Consider the following 27,202-nt stretch of genomic DNA (forward strand, 5'->3'; position numbering starts at 1 on the left):
TGCTGCCCCCTTCCCAATCCCGCTGTCTGTGCCCTTATCCCCAGCAAGGAATCCCCAGCTGGACTCCACACCCTCCAATTCCTCACTCCTGGCCCCAGTATCCGGCCTCTTCCTTAATGATGGAGGACAAGGGATGGAGGGCACCCTGAGCCCATGACACTGAGCTGAGTGGGGCAGGTGACACACCTGAGGGACAGGATGGCATCCAGGGGGACCTGGACAAGCCAGAGAAATGGTCCCAGAGTGTGGAGAGAGAGATAAGGCTAAAAGTTAACCTAGAATAGGAATTAGAGAGGAAAACCAGCTGCTGCTTCCCGGACAGCAAAGAGACTCCAGCTGCTGCTTCCCGGCTGGGATAAGGTCACGATGCCCCACAAAGCTGCCCAGGCACCCAGAAACAATTGTAGCACTTCTCATTAGAAACCATCAAACTCCTCCTAAACCTAAAGAAAGAGCATCAAAGAGAGTTGGAAATGGGGAAAGAATTGAGGGAGATTTCCATTGAACCTGCTGGGATCAACGGAGGGGTTGAACCTGCCTTCCTCCCCCTCAGGGACGCCTGTGCTGGGTGGGAAGTGTCAGCTCTGCGTGTTAGTCACTGCTTGGAAGGACTAGAGCTGGCTTTTGCTTCCTAATGTAGTTGTGGATTGGTTTGGTTTAGAGGTTGTGCTTTGCTTTGCTTTAACAACAATTTTGAGATTGTTCAAAGTGTGTTTTTGCAGCCAGACCCTGTCCCTGACCACCATGAACCTCTAACCTGTGCCAATTTGTATTAATAAAGAGTGTTATTCCTCAGACTATTGGAGGGAGTCCTTTATAAAGGTGCTGTCAGTTTTGTTGATGCTGGAGTAACTGGTGGAAATATCCACTGAGGGGTTTTCCTTTGGCTGTGACGTGTCAGTCCCCGAAAAAGGACCCTGGAATTCCCCCCACCTGGGGGATCTGTTTAGTGGAGGGTTCCTGAGTGGAATATGGGACAGACTAGATGGGACTGCCAGGGTTTTGTTTTTCCCTGGGGCACCACCAGACAAACAAATCTCCAAGAGTTGGGTGAATTCCCCTTCCCCCCGTTTCCCGGCACACACAGGAATCTGCTGAGGTTGGACAAGACCAAGGTGGTGCAGCCGGGTCAGGGCAAGCCCCGGGATCGGTGCAGGCTGGGGGAGGAAGGGATGGAAGAATCTGCTGGGAGAGCAGATCCATCATATGACATCGCGTCCTCCTCTGTGACATCACATCCATCATATGACATAACATCCTTCCTGGGACATCACATCCTCCCTGTGATATCACAGCTCCTCTATGTCGTCGCATCCATCATATGACATCATATCTCTCCTGAGACCTCACATCCTTACTCCACTGTGACATCACATCATTCCTGTGACATCATATCCTTCTGTGTAACATCACATCCTCCTCTGTGACATCACTTCCTCTGTCTGTGACATCACACCCATCATATGACATCACATTCTTCCTGTAACATCACATCATTCTTCTGTGGAATCACATTATTCCTGTGACATCACATCCTCCTCTGTGCCATCAAATCTCTACTATGACATCACATCTCACTTATGTGATATTACATCCATCATATGACATCACATCTCACTTATGACATCACATCGCACCTATGACATCATATCTCTCCAGTGACATCGCATCCACATTATGAGGTTGGACAAGACCAAGGTGGTGCAACCGGGTCAGGGCAACCCCCGGGATCGGTGCAGGCTGGGGGAGGAAGGGATGGAAGAACCTGCTGGGAGAGGGCTCTGGGGGTGCTGGTGGGTGACAAATGGGACACGAGCCAGCCCAGAAACCCCCCGTGTGCGGGGCTCATCCCGGGGGCAGGGGAGGAGGGAATGTGCCCCTCTGCTGCCCTCAGGTGAGACCCCACCTGCAGTGCTGCCTCCAGCTCGGGGGGCCCAGATCAGGAGGAATGGACCTGTTGGAGTGGATCCAGAGGAGGCCACAAAGATGCTCGGAGGGCTGGAGCCCCTCTGCTCTGGGGACAGGCTGGGACAATTGGGATGGTTCAGCCTGGAGAAGAGAAGGTTCCAGAGAGGCCTTAGAGCCCCTTCCAGTGCCCAGAGGGGCTCCCAGAGAGCTGCAGAGGGATTTTGGATAAGGCTTAGAGGGATATTGGGAAGAAAGTTTTCCCTGTGAGGGGGGAGGCCCTGGCACAGGTTGCCCTGAGAAGCTGTGGCTGCCCCATCCCTGGAAGTGTCCAAGGCCAGGATGGACGGGGCTTGGAGTAACCTGGGCTTGTGGAAGGTGTCCCTGCCCATGGCAGGGACATGGTGGCACGAGATGAGCTTTAAGGTCCCTTCCCACCCAAACCAATCCATGATTCCAGGATTCTGTGCTGAGACAAGTCCCTGTTGTGGGCAGTGACTGTAAACCAGTCCATTATCCCAGTCAAAACCAGGACAACAGGACAGACACCTCCTGATGAGTCTGGTCCTGCCCCCCCCCTCGTGCAGCTACTGAGGGACTCTGGGAATCTGAGGGCACCAGGAAATTGGGAAGGGAGACGTAAATGTGGGGAGAACAGGGCCCCCTTTTCTCCTCCCCTTTCCCTCTGGGAGTCACCACAACACCTCCCTGTGGGTCACGGCCTGAGGAGAACGGCCAGGCCCAAAATCCATTTGGAACCAGAGGGTGGAAAAATCCCACAGCAGGGACTGCAGGAACAAGAGGAATTTCCCCAGGTGCTCCCAGCTCTGCTCAGGGGGAAGGAAGGAGACAGTCCAGGGGGGATCAGCTGAACCTCAGGCACCCTGCTCACGTCTCTCGTCCATCTCTCTCTCAAACACCAAACTGGGGACATTTCCCTCTTCCAGTGAGCTGCTGATGCCACAATTTGGATAGTCCAGAGTGGGACCTCGGGTGTTGAGGGGCTGTAAATGTCTCCTTCTTGAGAGACTTCATCTCCCCTGGGCCCCTCCTCAGTCAACGTTCCTCAGTTATCCAACAAACGAGGCACGAAGCAGAAAAGGGCAAAAGGAAAATCTTCCAGGTCACTGCCGGCTCCTGGGGAAAATGCAAGGCAAATAGTCAAGTCATTCAGCTGAGATGTTTTCCCAGCTGCCTCACAATGGTCTCTTGTGTCTGGTCAGGGGCCTGTAAGGATGGAAGGTGTTGTGGAAATGTGGCCAAAGGTGAGTGGAGAATTGAGGTTGTGGCAGGTGCCGGGAGCCCCCGCTCAGTGCCTGTCCTTGATCTGTGCCCACGGGGGTCCCAGCCCAGAGGGGCCTGTGAGGCGGGTGGGGAGGGAGGGAGAGTGGGGCGGGAAGGTGCCATCCTGCTGAGGGCCAGCGCTGGGCCCAGAGACATATGATGTCATATGAGGGATGTGATGTCACAGGGAGGATGTGATGTCACAGGGAGGATGTGATGTCATAGGCTGGATGTGATGTCACAGAGAAGGATGTGAAGGAAGATGATGGATGTGATAACACAGGAGAGATGTGATGTCACATGATGCAGATGATGCCACAGAGGTAGGATGTGATATCACAGAGGACTATGTGCTATTACAGAGGAGAATGTGATGTCACATGATGGATGTGATGTCACAGAAGAGGATGTGATGTCATATGATGGATGTGATGTCACTGGAGAGACATGATGTCATAAGTGCGATGTGATGTCACAGAGGAGGATGCGATGTCATATGATGGATGTGATGTCATAGGAAGGATGTGATGTCGCGGGGAGGATGTGATGTCACAAAGGAAGGATGAGATGTCATGCAGAGGATGTGTTCTCACAGGAAGGATGTGTTGTCAAAGGGTAGATATAATGTCATGTGATGGATGCAGCATCCTAGAGGAGCTGTGATGTAACAGAGGAAGGATGTGATGTCACAAGAAGGATGTGATGTCACAGAGAAGGATTTGATGAAACAGAGGAAGGATATGATGTCACAGGTGATGTCATACGATTGATGGGACGTCATAGAAAAGCTGTGATATCACAGAGGAGGATGTGATGTCACGGGGAAGGATATGATGTCAGAGGAGAGATGTGATGTCATACGATGGATGTGATGTCACGAAGAGGATGTGATCTCACTGGAAGGATGTGATGTGATATGACGGATGCGACATCATAAAGAAGGTGTGATATCAAAGGCAGGATGTGATGTCACAGGAGAGATGTGACATCATATGATGTATGTGATGTCATAGAGGAGGATGTGATGTTATATGATGGATGTGATGTCACAGAGAAGGATGTGATGTCAAAGAGGAGGATGTGATGTCCCACAGGAGGGACTGCAGGAACAAGAGGAATTTCCCCAGGTGCTCCCAGCCCTGCTCAGGGGGAAGGAAGGAGACAGTCCAGGGGGGTAAGCTGCACCTCAGGCACCCTGTTCACATCTCTCGTCCATCTCTCTCTCAAACACCAAACTGGGGACATTTCCCTCTTCCAATGAGCTGCTGCTCCCACAATTTGGATGATCCAGAGTGGGACCTTTGGTGGTGAGGGGCTGTAAATGCCTCCCCCTTGAGAGGCTTCATCTCCCCTGGGCCCCTCCTCAGACAACATTCCTCAATTATCCAACAAACGAGGCACGAAGAAGAAAAGGGCAAAAGGAAAATCTTCCAGGTCACTGCCAGCTCCTGGGGAAAATGCAAGGCAAATAGTCAAGTCATTCAGCTGAGATGTTTTCCCAGCTGCCCCACAATGGTCTCTTGTGTCTGGTCCGTAAGGATGGAAGGTGTTGTGGAAATGTGGCCAAAGGTGAGTGGAGAATTGAGGCTGTGGCAGGTGCCGGGAGCCCCCGCTCAGTGCCTGTCCTTGATCTGTGCCCACGGGGGTCCCAGCCCAGAGGGGCCTGTGAGGCGGGTGGGGAGGGAGGGAGAGTGGGGCGGGAAGGTGCCATCCTGCTGAGGGCCAGCGCTGGGCCCAGGGCAGGGCAGGGCCATCCCTGGGGACAGGGGCACTGGGGCAGCTGTGTGCCAGGGCCAGCCCAGTGTGGAGCCAGAGCCCTGCTGGGCTGCCAGTCCCTGGCCCCCCCTGCCTGAGCCAGCTGAGCAGAGCGGGGCCCGGCTGATGCGGGAGGACACGGTGTGCCCAGCTGGGACAGGGGCAGGGCCAGCAAAGGGCATCTGCCCCTCTGGGCTCTGCTCGGGGAGGCCGTGGCTGGGTCTGCACCACTTGGGGGCTGCAGTGCCCGCAAATGGGCTGGAGCCGGGCACTGCCACCACCCCAGCACTTCCCTGGGCCCAGCCCTTGTGTGCCAGGGCCAGCATTGCCCAGTGCTCCCCAGTGCCTGCCCAGACTGGAGATCCCAGTCACCCGCCTGTGCCCATTGCCCGTCAGCCCCTTTATCTCCCAGCTCCCTGTTTCCCTGATCCCGGGCTCCTGGTGCCCCAAGAAGGGGGGCAGTGCCAGCCCCGCGTTCAGGACAGGGGCTGGAGTGGGAACAGGGACAATTGTGCTCAGACACGCCGGGTTTGGGGCTGGGCTGAGCTCTGGGGTGTCCCAGAGGGAAAGCTCTGGAAGGGATGGGCAGGAGGACATGGGTGGATCAGGCTTTGGGGGCTGTTGGAGGATGGATTGTGTTGTGTGGGATTGTCCCCACAGGGTATGCAGCTGCTTTCAGCTCCCTGCCCACCCCCTTGGCACCCCCAGGGGCCTGGGCCCTTCCAGGGGCAGCTGCCCCGTGCAGGAAGCTGGAGGGATGCCGGGGAAGGTGGCTGGATGGGTGCCGCAGGCGGGATGGACTCTGTGCCAGGGCTGGGCTTGTGGCCAGGGCTGGGGGCTGTGCCCAGCCGGGCTTTGCCCCGGGGGCTCTCGGGGAGGGGGCAGGGAGGAGTCCCGGCAGGGATAAATGTGCTCCTGCCCTTGTGCAGCCTCAGCCAGCGCTGCCCAGGCCCAGAGGAAGATGAAGGTCGCTGTGCTCAGCGTGGCCCTGCTCTTCACCATCCTGCTGAGCCCCCCGGCAGATGCCAAGGTGAGGCCCCCATGCCACGGCCATGGGCTCAGGGATGGGCCCCTTCCCAATCCAGGGGCTCCCCCAGCACTCCCCAGCACCCCCAGCCCTGGGCCAGGCCACTTTATTCCGGCCACAATTCCCTCTCTCCTTCCCCTTCCCACAATTCAACTCCTGCTGCTGCAGCTCCGCTTCCTCACGGGATGCTTGCACCCGGCTCCGTCCTGGCACAGTCCCACTGCTTCCTGCTCTTTCTGACCCCAAATCCCACCTTTTTGGGCCTCCCCATCCCATCCTCTTGGTCCCCTGGGGCATCTCCCCACCATCTCCTCTCTTTCCCAGCCAAGGCAAAGGCCCAACCCAAACTGGGTGGAACTGGGCCAAGCCCCACTGGAGTCCAAGGAGGACAAACAGGCCCAAGCTCCACCCTGGGCTCAAGTGGGACAAGGCCTGGCCAGGCTGAACTGGCACCAACTGGGAAATGCCCTGCCATGGCCCCTTCCCAGGGCTTTTCCTCCAGGCTTTGCCCTCAGTGCCTTGCCTTTCCCCCTGCACTGGTGCCCCCAACTTGCCTGGGAGCCGCAATCCCAAAGAGCCCCGCTCAGCCCGGGGGGCAGCCGGGGCTGGAGGGGGTGGGGACACCCGTGTCCCTCCCAGCCCCACAAGGCCAACCCCAACCAAGCCTTTGCTCTCCTCCTGCAGCCCGTTCAGGCCGGCGGCGTCCAGTGTGCGGAGGTAAGTCCGGGAGTTGGGGGGCACCCAGTGTGGGAAGTGGGGGGCACTTTGGGCCCCCCATCCCTTCCTGGCACTGGGGACACCCCAGTGACCAGTGACGTCTCCTTGTCTCTCTACAGGCAGGCGTCATCGGCGGCCCGGTGGGTACCAGGGCTTGTGCTGGGCCCAGACCCTCCCCTCTGGTGGCCACCACCCTCCAGGCCATCCCAGTGCTCCCCAGTCCACCCCAGTGTGCACCGGAGAGGCCCTTCCTCAGGGCCCCCACTCTATTCCCACACACCCCAGTCCACCCCACCACACACACACAGGGCATCATTCCCACACCATTTCTTCCCTTCTTTCTCCTCTAATCCTTCCCCTGTCCCATTGCCCATTATACTCATGTCCAGAAATCCCCTTCCTTGACCCCTCAGTCCCAAAGACCCTCCCAGTCCCTTTCACTTTTCTCCCCTTCCCCATTTCTCCTGCCCCCACCCCTGCCCTGCTTCATTCCCTGGGTCCCCTCCACTGCAATCCCTTCCTCCTCACCTGCATCCCCCACAGTCCCATCCCTTCCACACCCCAATGCCCATCCTGTGGGATCCCCAATTCCCCCCACTTCACCCTCTTTGGGTCCCCTCCTCCTCCCCCCCACCCTCCCTGCAGGTCCTGAATTCCCCTGGCTCTCCTTGTCTCCATCCCCACCCTGGGCCCTGCAGGAACAGGGATCCCGGGGGAAACTGGGTGCAGTGGGGCTTGAGGGAGCAGAAGGGATTTTCCCTCTCAGACCAGGGGCCAACCATGGGCGGGGGGTCTGGGGACACCCGTGTCCCTCCCCCAGCCCCACGGGGGCCAATCCTGCTTAAACCTTTGCTCTCCTTCCCCAGCCAATCTCGGGACAAGGAGGAGGTGGATGTGTTGGGGTAAGTCCTGGAGTTGGGATGTCCCCAGTGTGGGAAATGGGGGGAAATGTAGTCCCCTCATCCCTCCTGGGCCTGGGGACACCCCAGTGACCAGTGACACCTCACACTCTCTCTCCAGGGAGGCATGGATGTCCATCGAGTGAAGAGGTCTGAGGTGGGTACCCCGAGTTCTGCTGGGCCCAGACCCTCCCCTTTCATGGCCCCGACCCTCCCCGGCATCCCAGTGTGTCCCAGTCCACCCTAGTGTGCCCCAGTACATCCCAGTGTGTCCCAGTCCAGTCCAGTTTGTCCCAGGACCAGCCCAGTGTGTCTCTAACCCTGCCTTTGTCCCCAGCCCCCCGTGGCTGACCAGGTGGAGCTGATGCGCCAGTGACGCTCGGCTGCCTCTCTGCGTGTCCAGGTGAGAAATATGGGAGGCTCCTCAGCCCCCCAAAGGAGCCTGGCAGGGCCCTGGGGGGTCCCTGAGCCCTCTGCAGTGGGCAGAGCTTGGGCACAGCAGAGGGACACGCAGGGGGCTGTCCCTGCTCCGTGTCCCGGGGCAGCTGGACAGAGCTGCCCCCAAGCCTTGCCTTGCACTGGGGGCTCTGCAGACCCCCAGGCTCACCGGGAGGGCAGGGAGGGGCTCGGGGAGGTGTCAGAGCATCCCGGGCTGAGGGGCTCTGGGGGCCACATGGATCTCAGCATCCAATTCCCTTCTCCTGCCCCAGCTCCCTGCAGACAGACGGGGTGGGGACAAGGCCCCTGCCATGTCCCTGTGGACACCGGGGGTGACGTTTGGGGCTCTGTCTTTCAGGACTGTAAGTGGTGGTGACACCCGTGTCCTGGCCCCCTCCAGCGGCATGAGGAGATGATCATCCCTGGAGGACCCCCCTGATCCCCTGGGTGCCCTGGCAATTTCCCTGCAAGAATCAATAAACCCCTGCAGCAAAACAAATGCTCTGTGTCTGTCTGGGTGGGTGTGTTCCCACCTCCACGGGTGCCTTCCCGTGTCCATGTGTGTTCCCACGTCCCCTGGGGCACCCGGTGGTTTGGGGGCACAGCGGGAAACAGGGTCTGACTGGGGCTGTCCAAGCACCGTCCCCATGGAGCACAGCTTGGTGTCGGGGCAGGGGAGGGTCAGGGTGTCACGGTTTGAGATAGCCCCAAAATCCAATTCCCTAGCTCCATCCCCTCTCCCACATCTCAACCCAATGTGAGATGGGTTTTTCCAGACAAAACACACCAGACTCAAAGTGGGGGAAAGGGAATATATTACAGTGACTGTACAAATAAATACCATATCACATTATACACACGATCACAAACTATCTCTACCATGACATATGTATTTACAATGATCAGATCTCTTCTCCCCTCCAAATAAAAGTCCAGGCGGGAAAGAAGGACAGATCCCTTCCAGTCCTTAAGCAGCAGCTCCTCTTCTGTCCTCCATGCAGCAGTAACTGGGTTGTTGTAGCTGGATCTCTTTTCCATACACACAAGGGGGTCTCCAAGCCCCTCGGCTCTCCTTCGGTCCAAGCAAAGGCCTCACCTGTGGACTGCCAGCAGGGACGAGACTCGCGTCACCACAGGCATATCACGAAATGCAGGGGCATCTTCCTGAAAGTCCCTTCCTCAGGGGATTCAAATTCCCGTTTGCAGAGCTCCGTGCTCTGTCTCCAGGCAGCGGGGGGGGGGGAAGCCCTCCTCCACATTCCTTTGGCTGTCCTGGTCCAGCTTCAGGACGCCTTTGAGCTTCTCAGCTCCTCTCTGTAAGTGCTGTAGCACTCCAAGGCTCTTTCAAGTAAGAGTCCATCATCTTCCTCCTTCCAGGAGGTCTCAAAGGAGTTTTGGGGGGTCTGATACAGTCTTACCCCAAACTCTGTCTCTCAGCTGCTGGTTCTCTCTCTCTCCCTTTCCAAGAGTTTTTTTCTCTGGTGCTGCATGTTGCTTCTGCTGCTTCTTCAGTTCAGGTCCTTATCTCTTGGCTCTCTGCCACCGTTTCTCTGGTCAGTCCCAGCTGCTATCTGTGCCCATGGAGAAAAGCATCTCCCGGCATAACTACAGGCACCTAGCCCAGCTTTATGCTGTTCCAGGTCCCTGCAGCCCCCCAGCCAGGGGCTGGGAGGGGGCCAGAGGGCCCGAGGGGCTTAGAGCCCCTTCCTCGTGGCTCACAACATGGCCACCTCTCCTCAACAACCCAAAAACTACAACTCTTCTCTTCCGGTCTGGTTGTGATATGTTTACATTTCTGCAGGAGCGCCCATTGGGCAGAACTTCAAAACTTCTAGGGGTTTCCACCCCTTGGGGTCTACCACTTCTCTTAGCCTCTGGGGGAAAACAAGGTTCAAACCACGACACAGGGACAATCAGCCAAGGCCCCTCAGTCCTTCCCTGTGCTCTGGGAGGGATGGGAAAGGGGATCAAAGGAGCCAGCGGGTGTCAAATGCCCCCAGATCTCAAGGGCCAGGCTCGGGGCTGAATGGAGAGCAGCCCTGCATCCAAGGCCATGGGGATAGTGGGGGATGAAAAGCAGGATGGGAGCCAGCAATGGGAGCTCACAGCCCACAACCCCCCGTGTCCTGGGCTCATCCCACAGCGTGGGCAGCAGGGGAGGGGGGTTCTGCCCCTCTGCTCCGCTCAGCTGAGACCCCTCCTGCAGTGCTGCCTCCAGCTCTGGGCTCCTCTGGCTGTCTGCAACGCACCCGCCCGCAATGGCAATGGCTTGGGGGGATTCCCCTGCCAGCCCTGGCATCTCCTGCAGCTCCATGGGCTCCTCAGCACAGCAAAGACACGCACCTCTTGGGGCACTTCCAGAGGAGGCCACCAAGGGGACCCCAGGGCTGCAGCACCTCTCTCATGGAGACAGGCTGAGAGAGTGGGGGCTCTTCAGCCTGCAGAAGAAAAGCCTGTGGGGAGACCTCCTTGGGGCCTTCCAGTACTTCAAGGCAGCTTTTTAGAAACATATGGGCAAAGGGTTCAGTAGGGTCTGTCACAGTAGGACAGGGGCTTTGATGGTTAAACTAAAAAAGGGTAAGTTCAGACTAGAGAGAGGGTAGAAATATCTGATGATGAGAATGAATCACAGGAATACATTTGCAGGGAGGTGATGGATGCCCCATCCCTGCAAACATTCAAGGTCAGGTTGGATGGGGCTCTGAGCAAGGTGATCTAGGAAAGATGTCTCTGCTCCCCCTCCAGGGGATCCCCCACCCTGGGCTATTGACTACCAGAGTGATGGGCAGCTCTCAAAGGATGCAAGTGCCCAGAGAGCAGAGGGAACACACAGGACCTCTGTTAGCAGGGACATCTTCAGGTGAGATGGGAATAGTTTGGATCAACACACTCAGGCTCCACTGTTTTGCCTCTCTGTTGTTGCACACAACGTTTGGAAGAGACTGATAACCACGAGGTGTCCCACAGTGTCACAGGGTCCCCTTGTTGACAGGAGGTCATCAAGTGTCCCACGGATTTGTGGGGGTAGAGTTTTTGGAGGTGTTCTCTGACCCAATGTTCCTTAGCAAGGCAAGATCTTCCTTCCAACATTCCTATAGCCTGGTCTCCTGGGCCAGAGATCCCTGAGGGCTGGTCTTGTCAGTGCAAAGGTGTTCAGTAACTCTGCCTTCTCTGCATCCTTGCCATGAGCAGAGCGGCTCAGGGGGCTCCTGGGGGTCTCTGCACACGAGATCCCCCTCACACTCTTAAGGGAACTTCCCAGGCTCACCATTCCCAGGACTCCCTGGCAGTCACTCTCCCACCAGCCCAGACTGGCACTGCTGACACTCAGGTCCCTTCCCAGCAACAGCAGCTCCAGTGACCCGACGGGTCCCCTGTGACTCCTCACACCCCCCACTCTCCAGTCAGACCAGGTTTCCTCACTGCTTCCACCCCAGGTTTCCCGTGGCAGAGTCTCTGATATCTTAAAAACAGTAAAACAATTTATTTCTTGTGAAGAAACACAGATAGATGCTGAGCTGGTGCCTCAAGGAAGGACCCCCAACAAAAAACTCCTTGGGGTTTTATCTCCTCACACTCCAAGCACACAAACTGCTCTTCCTGCTGAGCCCTGGGCTCCTGCCCTGTCTCCAAGTGTCCTCTCCCTTGGCTGCTCCAGGGTCAGCAGCTCATGGCCTTTGGGCTGAGGCCCCTCACCCAGAGCTCATCCCACAGCTCCAACTGCAGCTGCTCCCTGAGCCACCTGCACCCACGGGATTCCTCAGCCCTGGGCACCACGAGGCTCCTGACAGTGTCCCAGGGTCCCTTTGGTTCCATGAGCCCCCACAGTGTCCCAGGGTCCCTTTGGTTCCATGAGCCCCCACAGTGTCCCAGGGTCCCTTTGGTTCCATGAAGCCCTGTGGTGTCCCAGTGGCCCCTTGGTTCCATGAGGTTCCACAGTGTCCCAGGGCTCTAAACTGGACATGATGGGGGAGGGGCACAAGCTCAGGCTTGTTCCGGGAATTCTGTGGGATAACATGAAAAATTTAGAGGGACAAGGTACCCGTGAGGGCCCCTCTGAGGTGACTGAGATGGAGCAGCCACATCCTCCTCTGGGACATCACCTCCATCCTGTGACATCAAACCTCTGCTGTGATATCAAATCGTCCCTCTGACATCACGTCCTCCCCTGTGACATCACATATCCCCTTGACATCACGGGGAGGATGTGATGTCACATAAAGGATGTGATGCCACAGAGGAGCTGTTTTGTTGCATGTGATGTCAGAGAGGAGGATGTGATTTCACAGGAAGGATGTGATGTCTCAGGAAAAATGTGATGTCATATGTTGGTAGCGACATTATAGAGGAGCTCTGATGGCATAGGAGAGATGTGATGTCACAGAGGAGGAGTGATGTCAGAGATAAGAATGTGATGTCACAGGAAGGATGTGATGTCATTGACAGACGTAATGTCATAGGAAAGTTGTGATGTCACAGAGGAGGATGTGATGTCATAGAGAAGATGTCATGCAATAGGAAGGAAGTGATGTCATAGTAGAGATGGGAGGTCACAGAGGAGGATGTGCTGTCACAAGGAGATGTGATGTCACAGTGGGGGACATGACATCACAGGGACATGTGATGTCACAGAAAGGATGTGATGTCACCTGGAAGCTGTGATGTCATAAGGGTGGATGTGATGTCACATGAAGGATGTGATGTCACAGAGAAGATGTGATGTCATAGGGGAGACGTGATGTCACATGAAGGATGTGATGTCACAGAGAAGATGTGATGTCATAGGGGAGACGTGATGTCACAGGGGAGCTGTGTTGTCAAAGAGCAGGATGCGATGTCAAAGGGGAGGATGTGATGTCACAGGGACGATGTGATGTCACAGGAAAGATGTGATGTCATATGATGGATGTGACGTCATAGAGAATATGTGATGTCATGGGGAGGATGTGACATCACAGAGGAGGATGTGATGTCACAGGAAAGTTGTGACTCACAGGAATGATCTGACATCATAGGAGATATGTGATGTCACAGGAAGGATGTGATGTCATAGGGGAGCTGTGATGTCACAGTAGAGCTGATGTAATAGGAGAGATGTGATGTTATATGATGGATGTGACATCACAGAGGAGGATGTGATGTCACAGGGGAGGACGTGACGTCACAGGGACAATATGAGATCACAGGAGAGGTCTGATGTCACAGGATGGATGTGATGTCATAGGAGAGATGTGATGTCGCAGAGGAGGGTGTGATGTCATGGAGGATGCGATGTCGCAAGGGAGTTGTGATGTCATATGATGAATGTGACATCATAGAGGAGCTGTGATGTCACAGAGGAGGATGCGATGTCACATAGGGGGATGTGATGTCACAGGGGAGGATGTGATGTCACAGAGGGGGATGTGATGTCACAGAGGGGGATGGGATGTCATGGGGAGGATGTGATGTCACAGAGGGGGATGTGATGTCACAGAGGGGGATGTGATGTCACAGAGGAGGATGTGATGTCACAGAGGGGGATGTGATGTCACAGAGGGGGATGTGATGTCACAGAGGAGGATGTGATGTCACAGAGGGGGATGTGATGTCTCTGGTAGTTTAGTCTGGGCCTTCCTTCATGACCAGTCTGTAACCAAGGAAGTGCCCAGATTTCCCCGCTATTCCCCACCATTTTTACCTAAGCTGGGCTATAAGAAGAAAGGAGGAGAGGCCTTTGCCCTCTTTCCTTCCAGCTTTGGAGGTGCACGTTCCCTGTGTGGAGTCTGTCGGGTTGGGGAGCGAGGCCTGGTAAGGCCCTGCCCACCTTGGCAGACGGAGGGTGCCGGGGTCGTTCCAGAGCCACTTTCTGTTGTCCCAAGGAGAGCAGTGGGATATCCTTTGCTAATTCTTTTAGTTGTTAGATCTTGGGATAGTGATCGTGTATATTTTGTGCTTTTGTTCCTTTTTTTCCTTCCCCTTCCCTTTCCCCTTTCCTTTTGAAATTGTACATATATTTCAATTGTATATAAGTGTAATATAAGTGTAAATATATTTATATTTATATATATATTGCTTCAGCTGTCTCTCTCTCGTTTTAGTTCTCTTGGTTTTTTCTCTCTTCTCCCTTGGTTTTGGGGGGGAGCTCTTGTGGTGAGGTTTGGAGACTTGGCAGGAAGCCAGCTTCAAACCACCTCAATGGGATTTGTTATTATTTGGGGTTTATTTGGCATTTGGGATTATATGGGATTGGGAATTCCTGGGGATTTGGGGGTTATTTGGGATTTGGGAACACCTGGGATTTGCTATTATTTGGGATTTGGGAATATATGTGATTGGGAATTATTGAGGATTTGGGATTTATTTGGGATTTGGGAATTATTGAAGATTTAGGGGTTTATTTGGGATTGGGGAATATATGGGATTTGCTATTATTGGGGATTTAAGGGTTATTTGGGATTTGGGAACTTCTGGGATTTGCTTTTATATGGGATTTGGAACTACATGAGATTGGGAATCACTGGTGATTTAGGGTTTACTTGGGATTTGGGGTTTATTTGGGATTTGGAACCACATGGGATTTGAGTTTGGGGACCATTTGGGATCATTTGGGATCATTTGGGACTATTTGGAATAATTTGGGACTGTTTGGGACCATTTGGGATAATTTGGGATTGATGGGAACCCATGGATATTATGGATTAATTAGAGATTGATGGGAACCCACGGATATTATGGATTAATTAGGGGTTAATGATTTACCCACAGCTATTATGGGCTAATTAATTATTAACATGAACCCCGGGCATTATGTGCTAATTAGGGGTAATTCTGGGGGATTTTGCCTCTAAAAACTCCAAAATTTGGCATCCAGAAGGTTTATTTTTGTCGTTTTAGAGGAGGTTTAAGGCAGAAAAGATGGAGGATTTGGCTCCGCCCTCTCTTAACTCCACCCCTCCCGAATTTTGGGGACACCTCCCAAAGCTTTTGGGGGGGTTTGCCTCAAAAAACTCCAAAATTTGAGGCCCAAAATGTTTATTTTTGTGGTTTTAGAGGAGGTTTTAAGGGGGGTAGGGTCAAGAGGGGGCAGGGCTACATCTGACCTCCCCCCCCCGAATTTAAGAGACCCCTCCCAACCCCTCACCCCAAAAATTTGGGGTCTCCACCCCAAAAAAACCCCAAATTTGGGGTCCAAAATGTTTATTTTTGTTGTTTTAGAAATCTAAGGGAGGGGAGGGGTGGGCGTGGTCTCGGTGGGCGTGGCCAATAAACATCTCCATGGCAATGGCTCCTGGTGGTTTTTTGGAGGGGTTTCCACCCCCCTCCCTCAACCCCCCCAGTTTTGGGGTTCCCCCCCATATTTTGGGGGAGCCCCTCCCTTACTTTAGGCCCCTCCTCCCCAGTTTTGGGACCCTCCCCAATTTTTGGGACCCCCTTTTGTCCCCCACCCAAATTTTGGGGTCCCCTCCCCCCAAACTCAGGGCCTCCCCCCCATCCCAACCCCCCAAATTTTGGGGTCTCCCCCTTTTATCCCCTCAAATTTTGAGGTCTCCCCCCCAAATTTTTGGGTCCTGCCCCTCAATCTCCTCAAATTTTAGGGCCCCCCCCATTCTTCTTCCCCCCATTTTTGGGCTCCCAGCCTCAACACCCCAAATTTTGGGGTCCCTCCCCTTTATCCCCCAAATTTTGAGGTCTGCCCCTCCCCCTCATTGGGGGGACATTGAGGGGACATTGGGGACACACTGGGGACACACTGGGGACACACTGGGGACATGGGGGGTCCCCACCTGTCACCTCCAGGGTGGCCCCGGTGACGTAGCCGCTGTCCCCCGACGCCAGGAAAGCCACCACGTCTGCCACGTCTGGGGGACACCGGGGGGTGGTGGCACCTCCAAGTGTCCCCAAAGTGTCCCCAAAGTGTCCCCAACTCACCCTCAGGGTCCCCCAGTCGTCCCAGTGGCACCATCCCTGCGAACTGGGAGGGACACACACACACAGACACACAGAAGTGTCACCTCTGGTGTCACCTCCCCAATGTCCCCCCAATGTCCCCCCCAATGTCCCCAATGTGTCCCCAATGTCCCCAATGTCCCCAATGTCCCCCAATGTCCCCAATGTGTCCCCAATGTCCCCCCAATGTCCCCCCAATGTCCCCAATGTGTCCCCAATGTCCCCAATGTCCCCAATGTCCCCAATGTCCTCCCAATGTCCCCAATGTCCCCAATGTCCTCCCAATGTCCCCCAGTGTCCCCCAATGTCCCCAATGTCCCCAATGTCCTCCCAATGTCCCCCAGTGTCCCCCAATGTCCCCAATGTCCCCCCAATGTCCCCAATGTCCCCACTGTCCCCCCAGTGTCCCCTCAGTGTCCCCAGGAGGTGCCACCCCCCCGCTGTCACCTTGTCCAGCACTTTTGGGGGCACTTTGTCCGTCATGGGGGTGACGATAAATCCCGGCAGGACGGAATTGCAGCGGATCCCAAACCTTGGGAAGGGGATTTGGGGGGGTCAGAGGGGTCCCCCCAACCCGTGTCACGCCCCCAGGGTGTCACTGACCCCCCCCTCAGGGTCACCAAACCCCCCCAATCCCCTTTTCCCCCGATTTCCCCCCAATTTTCCCCCATTTCCCCCCAAATTCCCCTAATTTCCCCCCTTTTTCTCCATTTCCCAATTTTCCCCCCAGTTTTCCCCATTTCTTCCCCCTTTTGCCCCAAATTTCCTCACAAATTCTCCCAATTTCCCTGCCAACTTTTTCCCCATTTCCCCCTTAAATTTTCCCAATTTCCCCCCATTTCTCCCTCCTTTTCCCCCAGTTTCCCCTCAATACCCCATTTTCCCCCCAATTTCCCCCCAAATCCTCCAAATTTCCCCTCAATCCCCTAACTTTCCCCCATTTCCCCCCAAATTTCCCCCCTTTCTTCCCTTTTTCCCCCCATTTTTCCCCCGAATTCCCCCCAAATCCCCCAATTTTCTCCCTTTCCCCCCCATTTTCCCTTGTCCCCTCCCAAATGTCCCCAAATGTCCCCCAATGTCCCCCAATGTCCCCACCTGGCCACCTCCTTGGCCACGCTCCGGGTCAGCCCCTCCACCCCCCCCTTGGAGGCCGCGTAGTTGGTTTGGCCCAAATTCCCCACCTGGGGGGGAGGGGACAATGACAAAGGGGAGGGGACACCCCTGGGACCCCCCTCGGTGTCCCCAACCCCCCCCAGTGTCCCCAAATCCAACCAAAACTCGTGTTTTGGGGGGAGTTTATCCCCATTTTCAGGGGTTTTATCCCCATTTTGGGGGGTTTATCCCCAATTTTGGGCAGGGGGGAGGGGACAGTGACAAGTGACAATGGCAAAGGGGAGGGGACACCCCTGGGACCCCCTCCAATGTCCCCAAATCCCCCCCAAAATTGGTGGTTTTGGGGGTCTTATCCCTGTTTTTGTTGGTTTTATCCCCAATTTTGAGGGTTTATCTCCCATTTTGGGGACACTGACTGCGACAAGTGACAATGACAGTGACAAAGGGGGGGAGGAGACATCCCCGGGACCCCCCCCGCTGTCCCCAACCCCTCCCAGTGTCCCCAAATCCCCCCAAAAATCGTGTTTCTGGGGGCTTTATCCCCAGTTTTGGGGCTTTTATCCCCATTTTGGGGACACTGATGGTGACAAGTGACAATGACAACAACAAAGAGGGGGAGGGGACACCCCTGCAACCCCCCTCAATGTCCCCAACCCCCCTCAGTGTCCCCAAATTCCCCCAAAATTGGCGGTTTCGAGGAGTTTTATCCCCATTTTGGGGGTTTTTACCCCCATTTCGGGGACACTGATGGTGACAAGTGACAATGACAGTGACAAGTGACAGGGACAGTGACAAGTGGGGGTCCCACCTTGGCCACCACGCTGCCCACGAGGACCAGGGAGGCCCCCTCGGGGTCCCCCGATGTCACCAAGGCCTTTGTCACCTCCTGTGTCACCAGGAACGTCCCCTGGGGGGGCAGCGGGGGGACATCGGGGAGGGCACAACCCCCCCAATGTCCCCCCAATGTCCCCCCAATCCCCCCAATCCCCCCAATGTCCCCAATCCCCCCAATGTCCCCCCAATGTCCCCCAATGTCCCCAATCCCCCCAATGTCCCCCAATGTCCCCCCAATGTCCCCCAATGTCCCCAATCCCCCCAATGTCCCCCAATGTCCCCAATGTCCCCCAATGTCCCCAATCCCCCCAATGTCCCCAATGTCCCTCCAATCCCCCCAATGTCCCCCCAATGTCCCCAATGTCCCCAATGTCCCCTCAATGTCCCCAATGTCCCCCCAATGTCCCCTCAATGTCCCCAATGTCCCCTCAATGTCCCCAATGTCCCCCCAATGTCCTCCCAATGTCCCCAATGTCCCCCCAATCCCCCCCAATGTCCCCAATGTCCCCCCAATGTCCCCAATGTCCCCAATGTCCCCCCAATGTCCCCAATGTCCCCCCAATGTCCCCAATGTCCCCAATCCCCCCAATGTCCCCAGTGTCCCCTCTCACCTCCAGGTTCACCCCCAGCACTTCCCGGAATTCCCGCTCTCCCATCTCCAGGAACATCCGGTCGCGGGTGATCCCGGCACAGGACACCAGGACACGGGGGGGACCCCCAAAGTGCTCCTGGGGGGACATTTGGGGACATCGAGGGGTCATTTGGGGTGAATTGGGGAGGATTTGGGTCCATTTTGGGTGGATTTGGGTGGATTTGGGAATCCTGGGGTGGATTCGGGTCAGTTTGGGGCGGATTTGAGGGGGGTTTTCCTGCAATTTGGGGCCATTTGGCTGCAATTTTGCAGGAATTTGGTGGGAATTTGATGGAAATTTGGGGGAAATTTGAGGGGATTTGGGAGTTTTGGGGGTGATTTTGGGGTGGATTTGGATCTGGGTTGGGTGGATTTGGAAATTCTGGGGGTGAATTGGGGAGGATTTGGGTCTGGTTTGGGTGGATTTGGGAATTCTGGGGTGGATTTGGGTCAATTTAGGGCAGATTTGGGGTTTTTTTTCCTGTGATTTGGGGCCAGTTGGTTGCGATTTCCCTGGAATTTGGTGGGAATCCAATGGAATTTTGGGGAAATATGTGAGTTTTGGGGAATTTGCTGGCATTTGGGAATTTTGGGGGTGATTTTGGGGTGGATTTGGGTCTGATTTGGGTGTAGTTTTGGGGATTTGGGAATTCTGGGGAGATTTAGGGGGCATTTGGGTCGATTTTGGAGGGATTTGTGGAGGTTTTCCTGCAATTTGAGGTCGTTTGGCTGTGATTTTCCAGGAATTTGGTGGGAATCAGATGGAATTTGGGGGGAGTTTGTGGGAATTTGCAAGTTTTGGGGGAATTTGTCAGTTCTGGGGGTGATTTGGGGTGGATTTGGGTCTGGGTTGGGTGGATTTGTGGGGATTTGGGAATTCTGGGGGTGATTTGGGGTGAATTGGGGAGGATTTGGGTCGATTTTGGGTGGATTTGGGGGGGCTTTTACTGCGATCTGGGGCAATTTGGCTGCGATTTCCCAGGAATTTTGTGGGAATGGGAAGGAATTTGTGGGAATTTGTAAATTCTGGGAGTGATTTTGGGTGGATTCGGGAATTTTGAGGGTGGCACTGCGGATACCGGGGGCCACTCAGGGACACTGCGGGACACTGGGGAGGGTGTGACACTATCGCGACATGTCACCGGTGGGGGGGAGGTGGCGGCGACATTACCTGCACCCCCCTCACCATCCCGGCGACGCTTTTGGGATCGGCCACATCCACCTGGAAAGTTCCGTGGTCGGGGGGGCAGTTCCGGGGGAGCCCTTTCGCTGTCGCCGCCGCCCCCGACATGTCGCGATCGGCCACGGCCACGCGCGCGCCCTCGCGGGCCAGGCGGCCGCTCACGGCGCGGCCGATGCCGCTGGCGCCCCCTGGCGGTTCGGAGGGCCAATGAATAACCGGGGTCATTGAGGGGTATGGGAACCGCCCCTGGCGCCCCCTGGCGACCCGGAGGACCAATGACTGCCCGATGGCACCAGTGGGGACCACTTTAACCAGTGACCCCTCCCAGTGTCACCAATAACCCCCCCAGTGTCACCAGTGGGGCCTGTGACCCCTCCCAGTGTCCTCCCAGTGGCACCAGTGGGATCTAGTGTCACCAGTGACCTCCTCCAGTGTCACCAGAGGGGTCTGTGACCATCCCAGTATCACCAGTGACCCTCCTAGTATCACCAGGGTCACCTTTAACCCCTCCCAGCGTCCCTCCCGGCGGTCTCCCCGCCCTAAGTTCCCCCCCACTCCTCCCCTGGTGGTCTCCCCTTCCCTCTCACCCCCAAAACTCCCCCAAATCCCTCCCAAAACCCACCCGTGACCAGCGCCACGACCCCCGCCAGTCGCCCCACCGACCTCCCCAACATGGCGGCGCCGGAAGTGAACACCGAGACAGGGGCGCGCACGCCGCGCCGCTCTGCCCACACCAACTCTATGGTCAGTCCTCCAGCCGAAGTATTTCGGCTTTCCCCGGGTTTTTTTCCCCCTTTTCCCTGATTTTTCCCCTCCCATAAACAACTGAATCCCATAAACACCTGAATCTCCTCGTGGCTGCCGGGGGTCCCCCATCTCCGCTGTCGCCCCTCTCTGCTCTCCCCGCTCCGGGGGCTCTAAAAAAGGGGCTCGTCGCGTCCCCCCCCGCCGGCACCGGGCTGACAATGGGGGCGGCGGGGCCTGACCCCGCAACACCGACCCCCACCGCGGGGGGGTCCCCGCATCCCCCCGCCCACCTCCCGCCTCTGCCGGGAACCCACCCCGGGATCCCCCCAACAAAACCAAACACCTCCCGGGGACCCCCCGAGGTCCCCCCGAGGGCCATTTGCGGCTCAGCCCCAAACATCCCCCCCAAACCCCCCCGCACACCCCCAACCCATCGCACCGAGCTCCCCCTCCCCGCCCACTCAGGGGGGCGATGCTCCTCCTCTTCCTCCTCCTTTGCCTCTGCCCGCTCCTCCTCCCCCCGCTCCATCCCCCGAGCCGGGAGCTCGAGGTGAGTTGGGGGCCCCGATGGCAAAGGGGCAGAGGGGAAGGAGAAGAGGGGCTGGGAGCCCCAAAGTGAGCGAGAGAGGGGGTGGGTCACTGCCAAAGCAGCGGGGGGCGACGGGCAAAGGGTGGGAGAGGGGAAGAAGGGGAGGTGGGAGAGCGGCAAAGGGGTTCCCGTGGGGGTCCCTTCGTGTCCCCACAGCTCGATCCCTGGAGAGGAGGGACCCCCGGGCCCCAGCGGCTGATGGGGGCCGGGATGTTTGTTGGGAATTCCCGGCAGGCCGAACAAAGGCCCCGGCCACGCGTCGGGAACTCTTTGATTGTCCCCAACAGTGGCGGGAGTTCCCCAATTCCCGCCCCCCAAAGTGGGGAGATGGGAGAGGGGGAAGCCTGGGAGTGTTTTTGGGGTGAGTGTTGGGGCTGTCGGGGGGCAGAGTGCTGGGGAAGGGGGTTTTGGGGGATGCCAGGGCCGAGGAAAGGGGAGTGCGGGGCTCTGGAGAGGTGGGGTGGGGGGTCCAGGGAGATCCCCTGGCCAGGGGTCGGCGGTGTGGGGGAAAGGGAGGTCCTGGAGGTCGGGAGAATGGCCATAAAACGGGGTTCAGGGGGTCCCCCCGTGTTCCAAAGAAAAGGGTCCTGTGGGTTGTGGAAAAGGCAGGCCTGAGGGTGCAGGGGGTAGCAGCGTGAAGGGAAAGCAGGGCCTGGGGGCTGGGAGAGGCGGGCTGGGCGGGAAAGGAGGTTGCAGGGGGGTCTTAGTGCAGAATAAGGGGGTGCCAGGGGGTTCCTGTAGCCAGGAATGGGGCTTTGGGGGTGTCCCAGAGTGAAGGAAAAAGGGGGGATGTAGAGACTGGGAGAGGAGGCCCAGGGGGTCTCTCGGGTCCTTGTGTCCAGGAAAGGAGGGTGCAGGGGCCTCCAGTGTGAGGGAAAGGGGGTTCAGTGGGTGGGGAGAGCCGGGATGTGCAGGAAGGGCAGTTCAGGGGGTGCCGGGTGTTGAGGAAAGGAGGGGTTGGGGAGTGGGAAAGGCAGGAGTGGGGGTGGAGGGGGTGGCAGGGTGAAGGAGAAGGGAGGGTGTGGGGACTTGGAGAGGTGGGATGGCTGGGAAAGGGGGTGCAGGGGGGTTCTGGAGCTGAGGAAGGGGGTGAAAGTCCCAGTGGTGGAGAGGAGGTGCAGGGAGGTCCTGATGGGCAGGAATGGGGGTCCAAGGAGTACCAGGGTAAAGGAAAAGGGAGTCTGGGAGAGGTGGGATGGCCGGGAAAGGGGGTGCAGGGGGTTCTGGAGCCGGGGAAGTGGGTGCAGGTGGTGGTGGTCTGGATAAGGGGGTGCAGGGGGGATCTGATGTCCAGGAATGAGGCGTTCAGGGGGTCGCTGGGTCAATCTAGGACTGCCCTGCAGGATAAGGCAGGAGTGGGGAAGTGGGGAGACAGGGAGATTTGGGGGTCAGGGTGGTCCCAGGGTCAAGGAAAGGGAGAAACGGGGAGAGCTGTGAGAACTGGGAAGGGGCTCCAGGGGGTCTCGGGGTCAAGGAAAAGGGGGCCTGGGGGTGAGGTGGGGTGGGATGGCCCGGAATGGGGGGCCAGGGGTCCCAGGGTGAAGGAAACAAGAAGATCGAGGGACTGGGAGAGGTGGGATGGTGAGGAAAGTGGGAACAGAGGGGTCCTGGAGTCAAAGAAAGAAGGGTGTGGGATCTGGAAAACTGGGACTGGCCAGGCAGGGGGGCCCCAGGCCTGGAGGAGCAGGAAGAGGAGGAGGAAGAGGCGGTGGGGGCTGCTGAGACCCCCGGAGTGGGGAGAGCGGAGAGGGGCGATCCCGGCACCGCGGGACCCCCGTCAGCCTGGAGGGAGGGGGGAACCTGCAGAGAGGGGAGGGTTGGGAGTGCAGGAACCCTGAAATGGGGGCCTGGAGAGGGGGTACCCTTGGGAGTCCTGGGACACTGAAGTGGGGAGCCCGGAGAAGGGGGAGTGCTGGGACCCCCATGAGCCCAGCCAGGGGGACCCCAGAGAAAGGGGAGCCCGGAGAAAGGGACCCCTGGGATTTTTGGGACCCACAGCAGCGTGGAGAGGGGGAGACCCCAGAGAGGTGGGACTCCTGAGAGCCCCAGCACCCCAAAGCAAAGAGTCAGGGGAGAAAGGACCCCTGGGGCTTCCCAACCCCCCCTCATCTCTAAGCAGGGGGACCCTGGAGAGGGGGAACTGCAGGACCTCCAGCAACCCAGAGAAGGGGGTACCTCAGAATACCAAAGTGGGAAGACCCCTGGGATTCCTGGGACCCTCAGCAGCCCAGAGAGGGCGGGACCCTGGAGAGGGGGGACCCCCAATACACGTGGGACCCCCAGCAGCTGAAAGAGGGGGGACCCCTAGAACCCCAAAGTGAAGAGACCTGAGAGGGGGAACTCCTGGAAGGGATTTTTTCGTCTGAACCTTGGAGTTCTGGGGTTTTTTTTTTGAAACTTGATGTTTAGGAGGTTTTTATGGACTCAAGGTGCCTGGTGACTTCTAAAGATGGACTTGGGCGAGAGGAACCCCCAACCCAACGCGCTCAGCCCTTGTTTTTCCCCCCCATCAGGATTTCTCCTTCCCAAAGCTTGGCCAGATGAAGGAGGCTGTGAGGAAGAGGAAGATGCCATGGGCCCCCTGGGCAGGTGAGGAGGAAGTCAGTGCCCCTTTGCCCTGTCTTGTCCTGTATCTCCCAGCCCAGCATCGCCCCCGGCTGCAGGACAACCCTGCTGCCGCCGCCGTCCTGCCGGGGCCGGATTTGGGGGGATGTCCTTGGCCTTCCCTCTGGGCCGGAGGCAAATCCCCTCCCTGAGCTTCTTCCTTCCACTCCTTGTTCCTTTTTCTTCCTTCTTCCTTCTCCTTGTTCCTCCCTCTCCTTCCTCGTGTATTTTCCTTTCTCTCCTTCTTCCTTCTCCTTCCTTTCTCTCCTTTCTTCTTTTTCTTTGTTCCGTCTTCTCCTTCCTATTCATCATTCCTTGTCTCCTTGCTCCTTCCTTCTCTCAGGACCAGCGTGGCCAGCAGGACCAGGGCAGTGGTTCTTTCCCTGTACTCGGCACTGGTGAGGCCACACCTCGAGTGCTGTGTCCAGTTCTGGGCCTTCTTCTTCTTTCCTTCTTCTTGCTTCCTCTCCTTGTTGCTTTTTCTTCTTGTTCTTTCCCTTCTTATTCCTTCCTGTCCTTTTTCCTTCTCTTCCCTCCTTCCTCTCTGTCTTCCTTCTCCTCCCCTTCCCTCTGGGCCGGAGGCAAATCCCCTCCCTGTCCTTCCTTCCTGCCCCAGGCCCCGAGCTGAGGACGGAGGGCACGGAGGACAAATCCCCCCGGCAGACCCTGGTGGGAGAGGCCGTTTTGAAGGGCTCCACGGCGCAGGAAGGCAGCGGGGAGGAAAAGGCCTGGAGATCCCCCCGGAGGAGGGGCTCCAAAGCCAGCCCAGGGTGCTCTGAGGAGGAAAGACCCAGCCTGTGCTGGGAAAGCAGCCGCAGCTTGAGCCACAGCTCTGAGCTGGTGGTCCCTGAGCAGCCTCCCAGCAGGGAGAAGCCCTTCATGTGCTTGGAATGTGGGAAGAGCTTCAACAGCAACTCCAAGCTTGTTGCCCACCAGCGTGTCCACACGGGGGAACGGCCCTATCAGTGTGAGGAATGTGGGAAGACCTTCCTCTATAGCTCCCACCTCCTCACCCACCGCCGGGTGCACACGGGGGAACGGCCCTACAGGTGCTTGGAATGCGGGAAGGGTTTCAGTGTCAGCTCCCGCCTGATCCGCCACCAGCAGATCCACACTGGGGAACGGGGGCCCCGACCCTACAAATGTGGGGAATGCAAGAAAAGCTTCACATACAATTCTCAACTTGTCACCCACCAGCACGTTCACACGGATGAGAGGCCCTTCCGCTGCACAGACTGTGGGAAGGGCTTCAAACACAACTTCACCCTCATCATCCACCAGCGCATCCATACAGGGGAGGGGCCCTACAAGTGTGGGGAGTGTGGGAAGAGCTTCAGGCAGAGCTCTGCCTTGACCACACACCAACGGACCCACCAGTAAGGGAAGCCCTGTGAGTGCCCCGACTGCGGGAAGAGCTTCATCTGCTGCTCCAACTCCATCACCTGTCGGAGGACACACCTTGGAACAGGCTTGGTGACCCACATTCCCGGTGACCCACCTTGGGAACAGGCTTGGTGACCCACATTCCCAGTGACCCACCTTGGGAACAGGCTTGGTGACCCACATTCCCAGTGACCCACCTTGGGAACAGGCTTGGTGACCCACAGTCCCAGTGACCCACGTTGGGAAGACCCCTGGCTGGTGGACTGTGGCAGGATAGTCCCAGCCTGGCCAGACCCAAGGTCCAGTCAAGCTCATAATCAAGCTGTCACACAAGATCAACTGCTGGAGCCAGGCTGTTGTCTTGGTGTTAACTCTGCTCAAACCATCCTGGTTGGTCCAACGTTGAACAGACACCCTGCTGGTTGAAGTCTGAGTTGACAGATAAGCTGAGAGCTGGCCTGGAAAGGCGGGCCTGGCACTCAATCACTTTATCCTATAAAAAGTCCAGTCCCCTCTCATGCAGTCGGGTTCTTTCTGACAAAATCCTCCCTGGGGGGTGTGTGGAGATTCCTCCCTTGGCTGGGGATGCCCTCCAAGGTCACTCCTCGAGGCTGAGAGAAAGAGATCTCCCCACAAGCATTGGTCTGGGTGAGTTACATCAGATCTCTACTTAATAATTATTTCTGTTTTCCAGCTTTAATAGAACTGCTTCAATAAATGCTTTGTTCCAGTGCCCTGTACTGCTTTACGCTGTATTAGACTCTACTAATAGTCTTTTAGTGTTTATATTGTTTCAGTGTTTCTGTTGTGCAGTAAATAGTTCTGATTAAGGTTTTTGTCTGATCATTCGTATAAAGTACATTATTCATTTTATATAAATATTCTTGTTTTGCCATCATTAAAACCTGCATGGCAAAATTATTTAAGAGCTCTGTAATTCCTTTAAATTTAAACACAGTCCAGGGCTAAGAGAGGATTCAGCCACACCCAAACCCTTCCCTGGGAAGGAGTTCAGAAAGCCTGGGAGTCCTTCCTGCACCTCCAGACTCTCTGGCAAGGCTTTGCTTTTTAAAACTTTGTCCGAGCCTTCTACTTCCCCGTGGCGGGGTCTCCACATCCCCCTGGTTCCCCTTGTGTCGTGGTTTGACCCTGGCCAGATGCCAGGGGCCTGTTGAAACCACTCCACTGCCCTCCTGTCTGAGTGTAAAGAGACTGGAATGTTTTGCTAAGGAGGATGAGTTAGGAAGTAGACCAAACTCCTCTCTCTCAGCAATTGTAAATCCAAATTAAGAGGCTCCAATCGAGGAAGTATGGAATAAAGGAAGAGATAACAACCCTTTATTAAAGGATATATGTGTCTTGGCAAAACCAGCAAAAGAACCCAAAACCAACTAAACAATAATCCTGTGCCCAAAAAGTCCCCTTCAAACAAAGGAATCAGTTTGATACTTCCCTGTTCTCTGGCGCAATTCCAATCCCGGTTGGCAGGAGCCGTTGGATCCCTGGAGGGGCGGGGCCTGCAGTGCTCGGCGTTGGCCAGCAGGGGGCGCTGTTGGATCCCTGGAGGGGCGGGGCCTGCAGTGCTCGGTGTTGGCCAGCAGGGGGCGCTGTTGGGCCCCAGATCGCAGCAAAAGCCGAAAATGGAGATTTTCCCCCAACGAGGAGGGGAAGGGGAAAAGGGGAAAGAAGGGCAGTTTCTTTCCCACTAAACTCACCCTGTGTGCGGCTGGCTGTGGTCAGGACTCCCCTTTTTTCATCGATGAGCACAAAACTCCCTGATGGAATCTGAGCAGATTGGGGCTGGAGACAGAGCAGCGTGCAGGCAAGCCGAGGCCGGAGAGCAGCCAGATGACCAGGTCGAGAGCAAAACCGCCTCAGAGCTTTTTCCAACACCCCCCCCCCTTTGCCTCCGTTAAGGCAAAAAGTGAAGTGCCACTTTCCCAGGAAAGGAGGGGAAAAAAAAACTCCTCACACCCCCCCCCCAGCCCCAGAGAGAGCTGTCAGGCTGGAATGTAGTTCTGCCAGCCAGCTCCTTTGGGTAGGTAATCACCCAAGGCAGAAAACTGTCCTCCCCATTCAACATCCCTCCCCCACAGGCAGCAGGGAAAAGAAAATTCCTGTTCAGTTTTTTAGAACAAGTAAACACATTGTCACGGTCTGATGA

The 27,202-nt window shown here is 56.6% G+C and overlaps 2 protein-coding genes across 3 annotated transcripts in view; one reads left to right on the forward strand and one right to left on the reverse strand.

Annotated features, from left to right (window-relative positions):
- Positions 1 to 11,938: 11,938 nt before the first annotated feature.
- On the reverse strand, positions 11,939 to 20,406 carry LOC135406059 (estradiol 17-beta-dehydrogenase 8-like). Of its 2 annotated transcripts, none has more exons than XM_064640611.1 (9): positions 20,338 to 20,406; positions 19,704 to 19,903; positions 18,513 to 18,629; positions 17,876 to 17,974; positions 17,050 to 17,135; positions 16,402 to 16,486; positions 15,937 to 15,979; positions 15,792 to 15,866; positions 11,939 to 12,029 (listed from the first exon to the last, which is right to left on the reverse strand). In XM_064640611.1, the coding sequence occupies exons 1-9, from the start codon at positions 20,387 to 20,389 to the stop codon at positions 12,010 to 12,012; spliced, it is 777 nt and encodes a 258-aa protein (XP_064496681.1). In that variant the 5' UTR covers positions 20,390 to 20,406; the 3' UTR covers positions 11,939 to 12,009. The 2 variants fall into 2 exon arrangements, with proteins under 2 accessions (XP_064496681.1, XP_064496680.1); XM_064640610.1 differs by lacking the exon at positions 11,939 to 12,029 and adding an exon at positions 13,496 to 13,930.
- Positions 20,388 to 27,202, forward strand: part of LOC135404839 (POTE ankyrin domain family member B-like) — a 199,655-nt gene continuing 192,840 nt past the window's right edge. The window contains exons 1-3 of the mRNA XM_064639571.1: positions 20,388 to 20,459; positions 20,928 to 21,012; positions 23,565 to 23,640. Of these exons, the coding sequence (XP_064495641.1) occupies positions 20,388 to 20,459; positions 20,928 to 21,012; positions 23,565 to 23,640 (233 nt within the window). The remainder of the gene's footprint in view (positions 20,460 to 20,927; positions 21,013 to 23,564; positions 23,641 to 27,202) is intronic.

This window comes from Pseudopipra pipra, chromosome W, assembly GCF_036250125.1.
Source record: "Pseudopipra pipra isolate bDixPip1 chromosome W, bDixPip1.hap1, whole genome shotgun sequence".
NCBI classification, from domain to species: domain Eukaryota; kingdom Metazoa; phylum Chordata; class Aves; order Passeriformes; family Pipridae; genus Pseudopipra; species Pseudopipra pipra.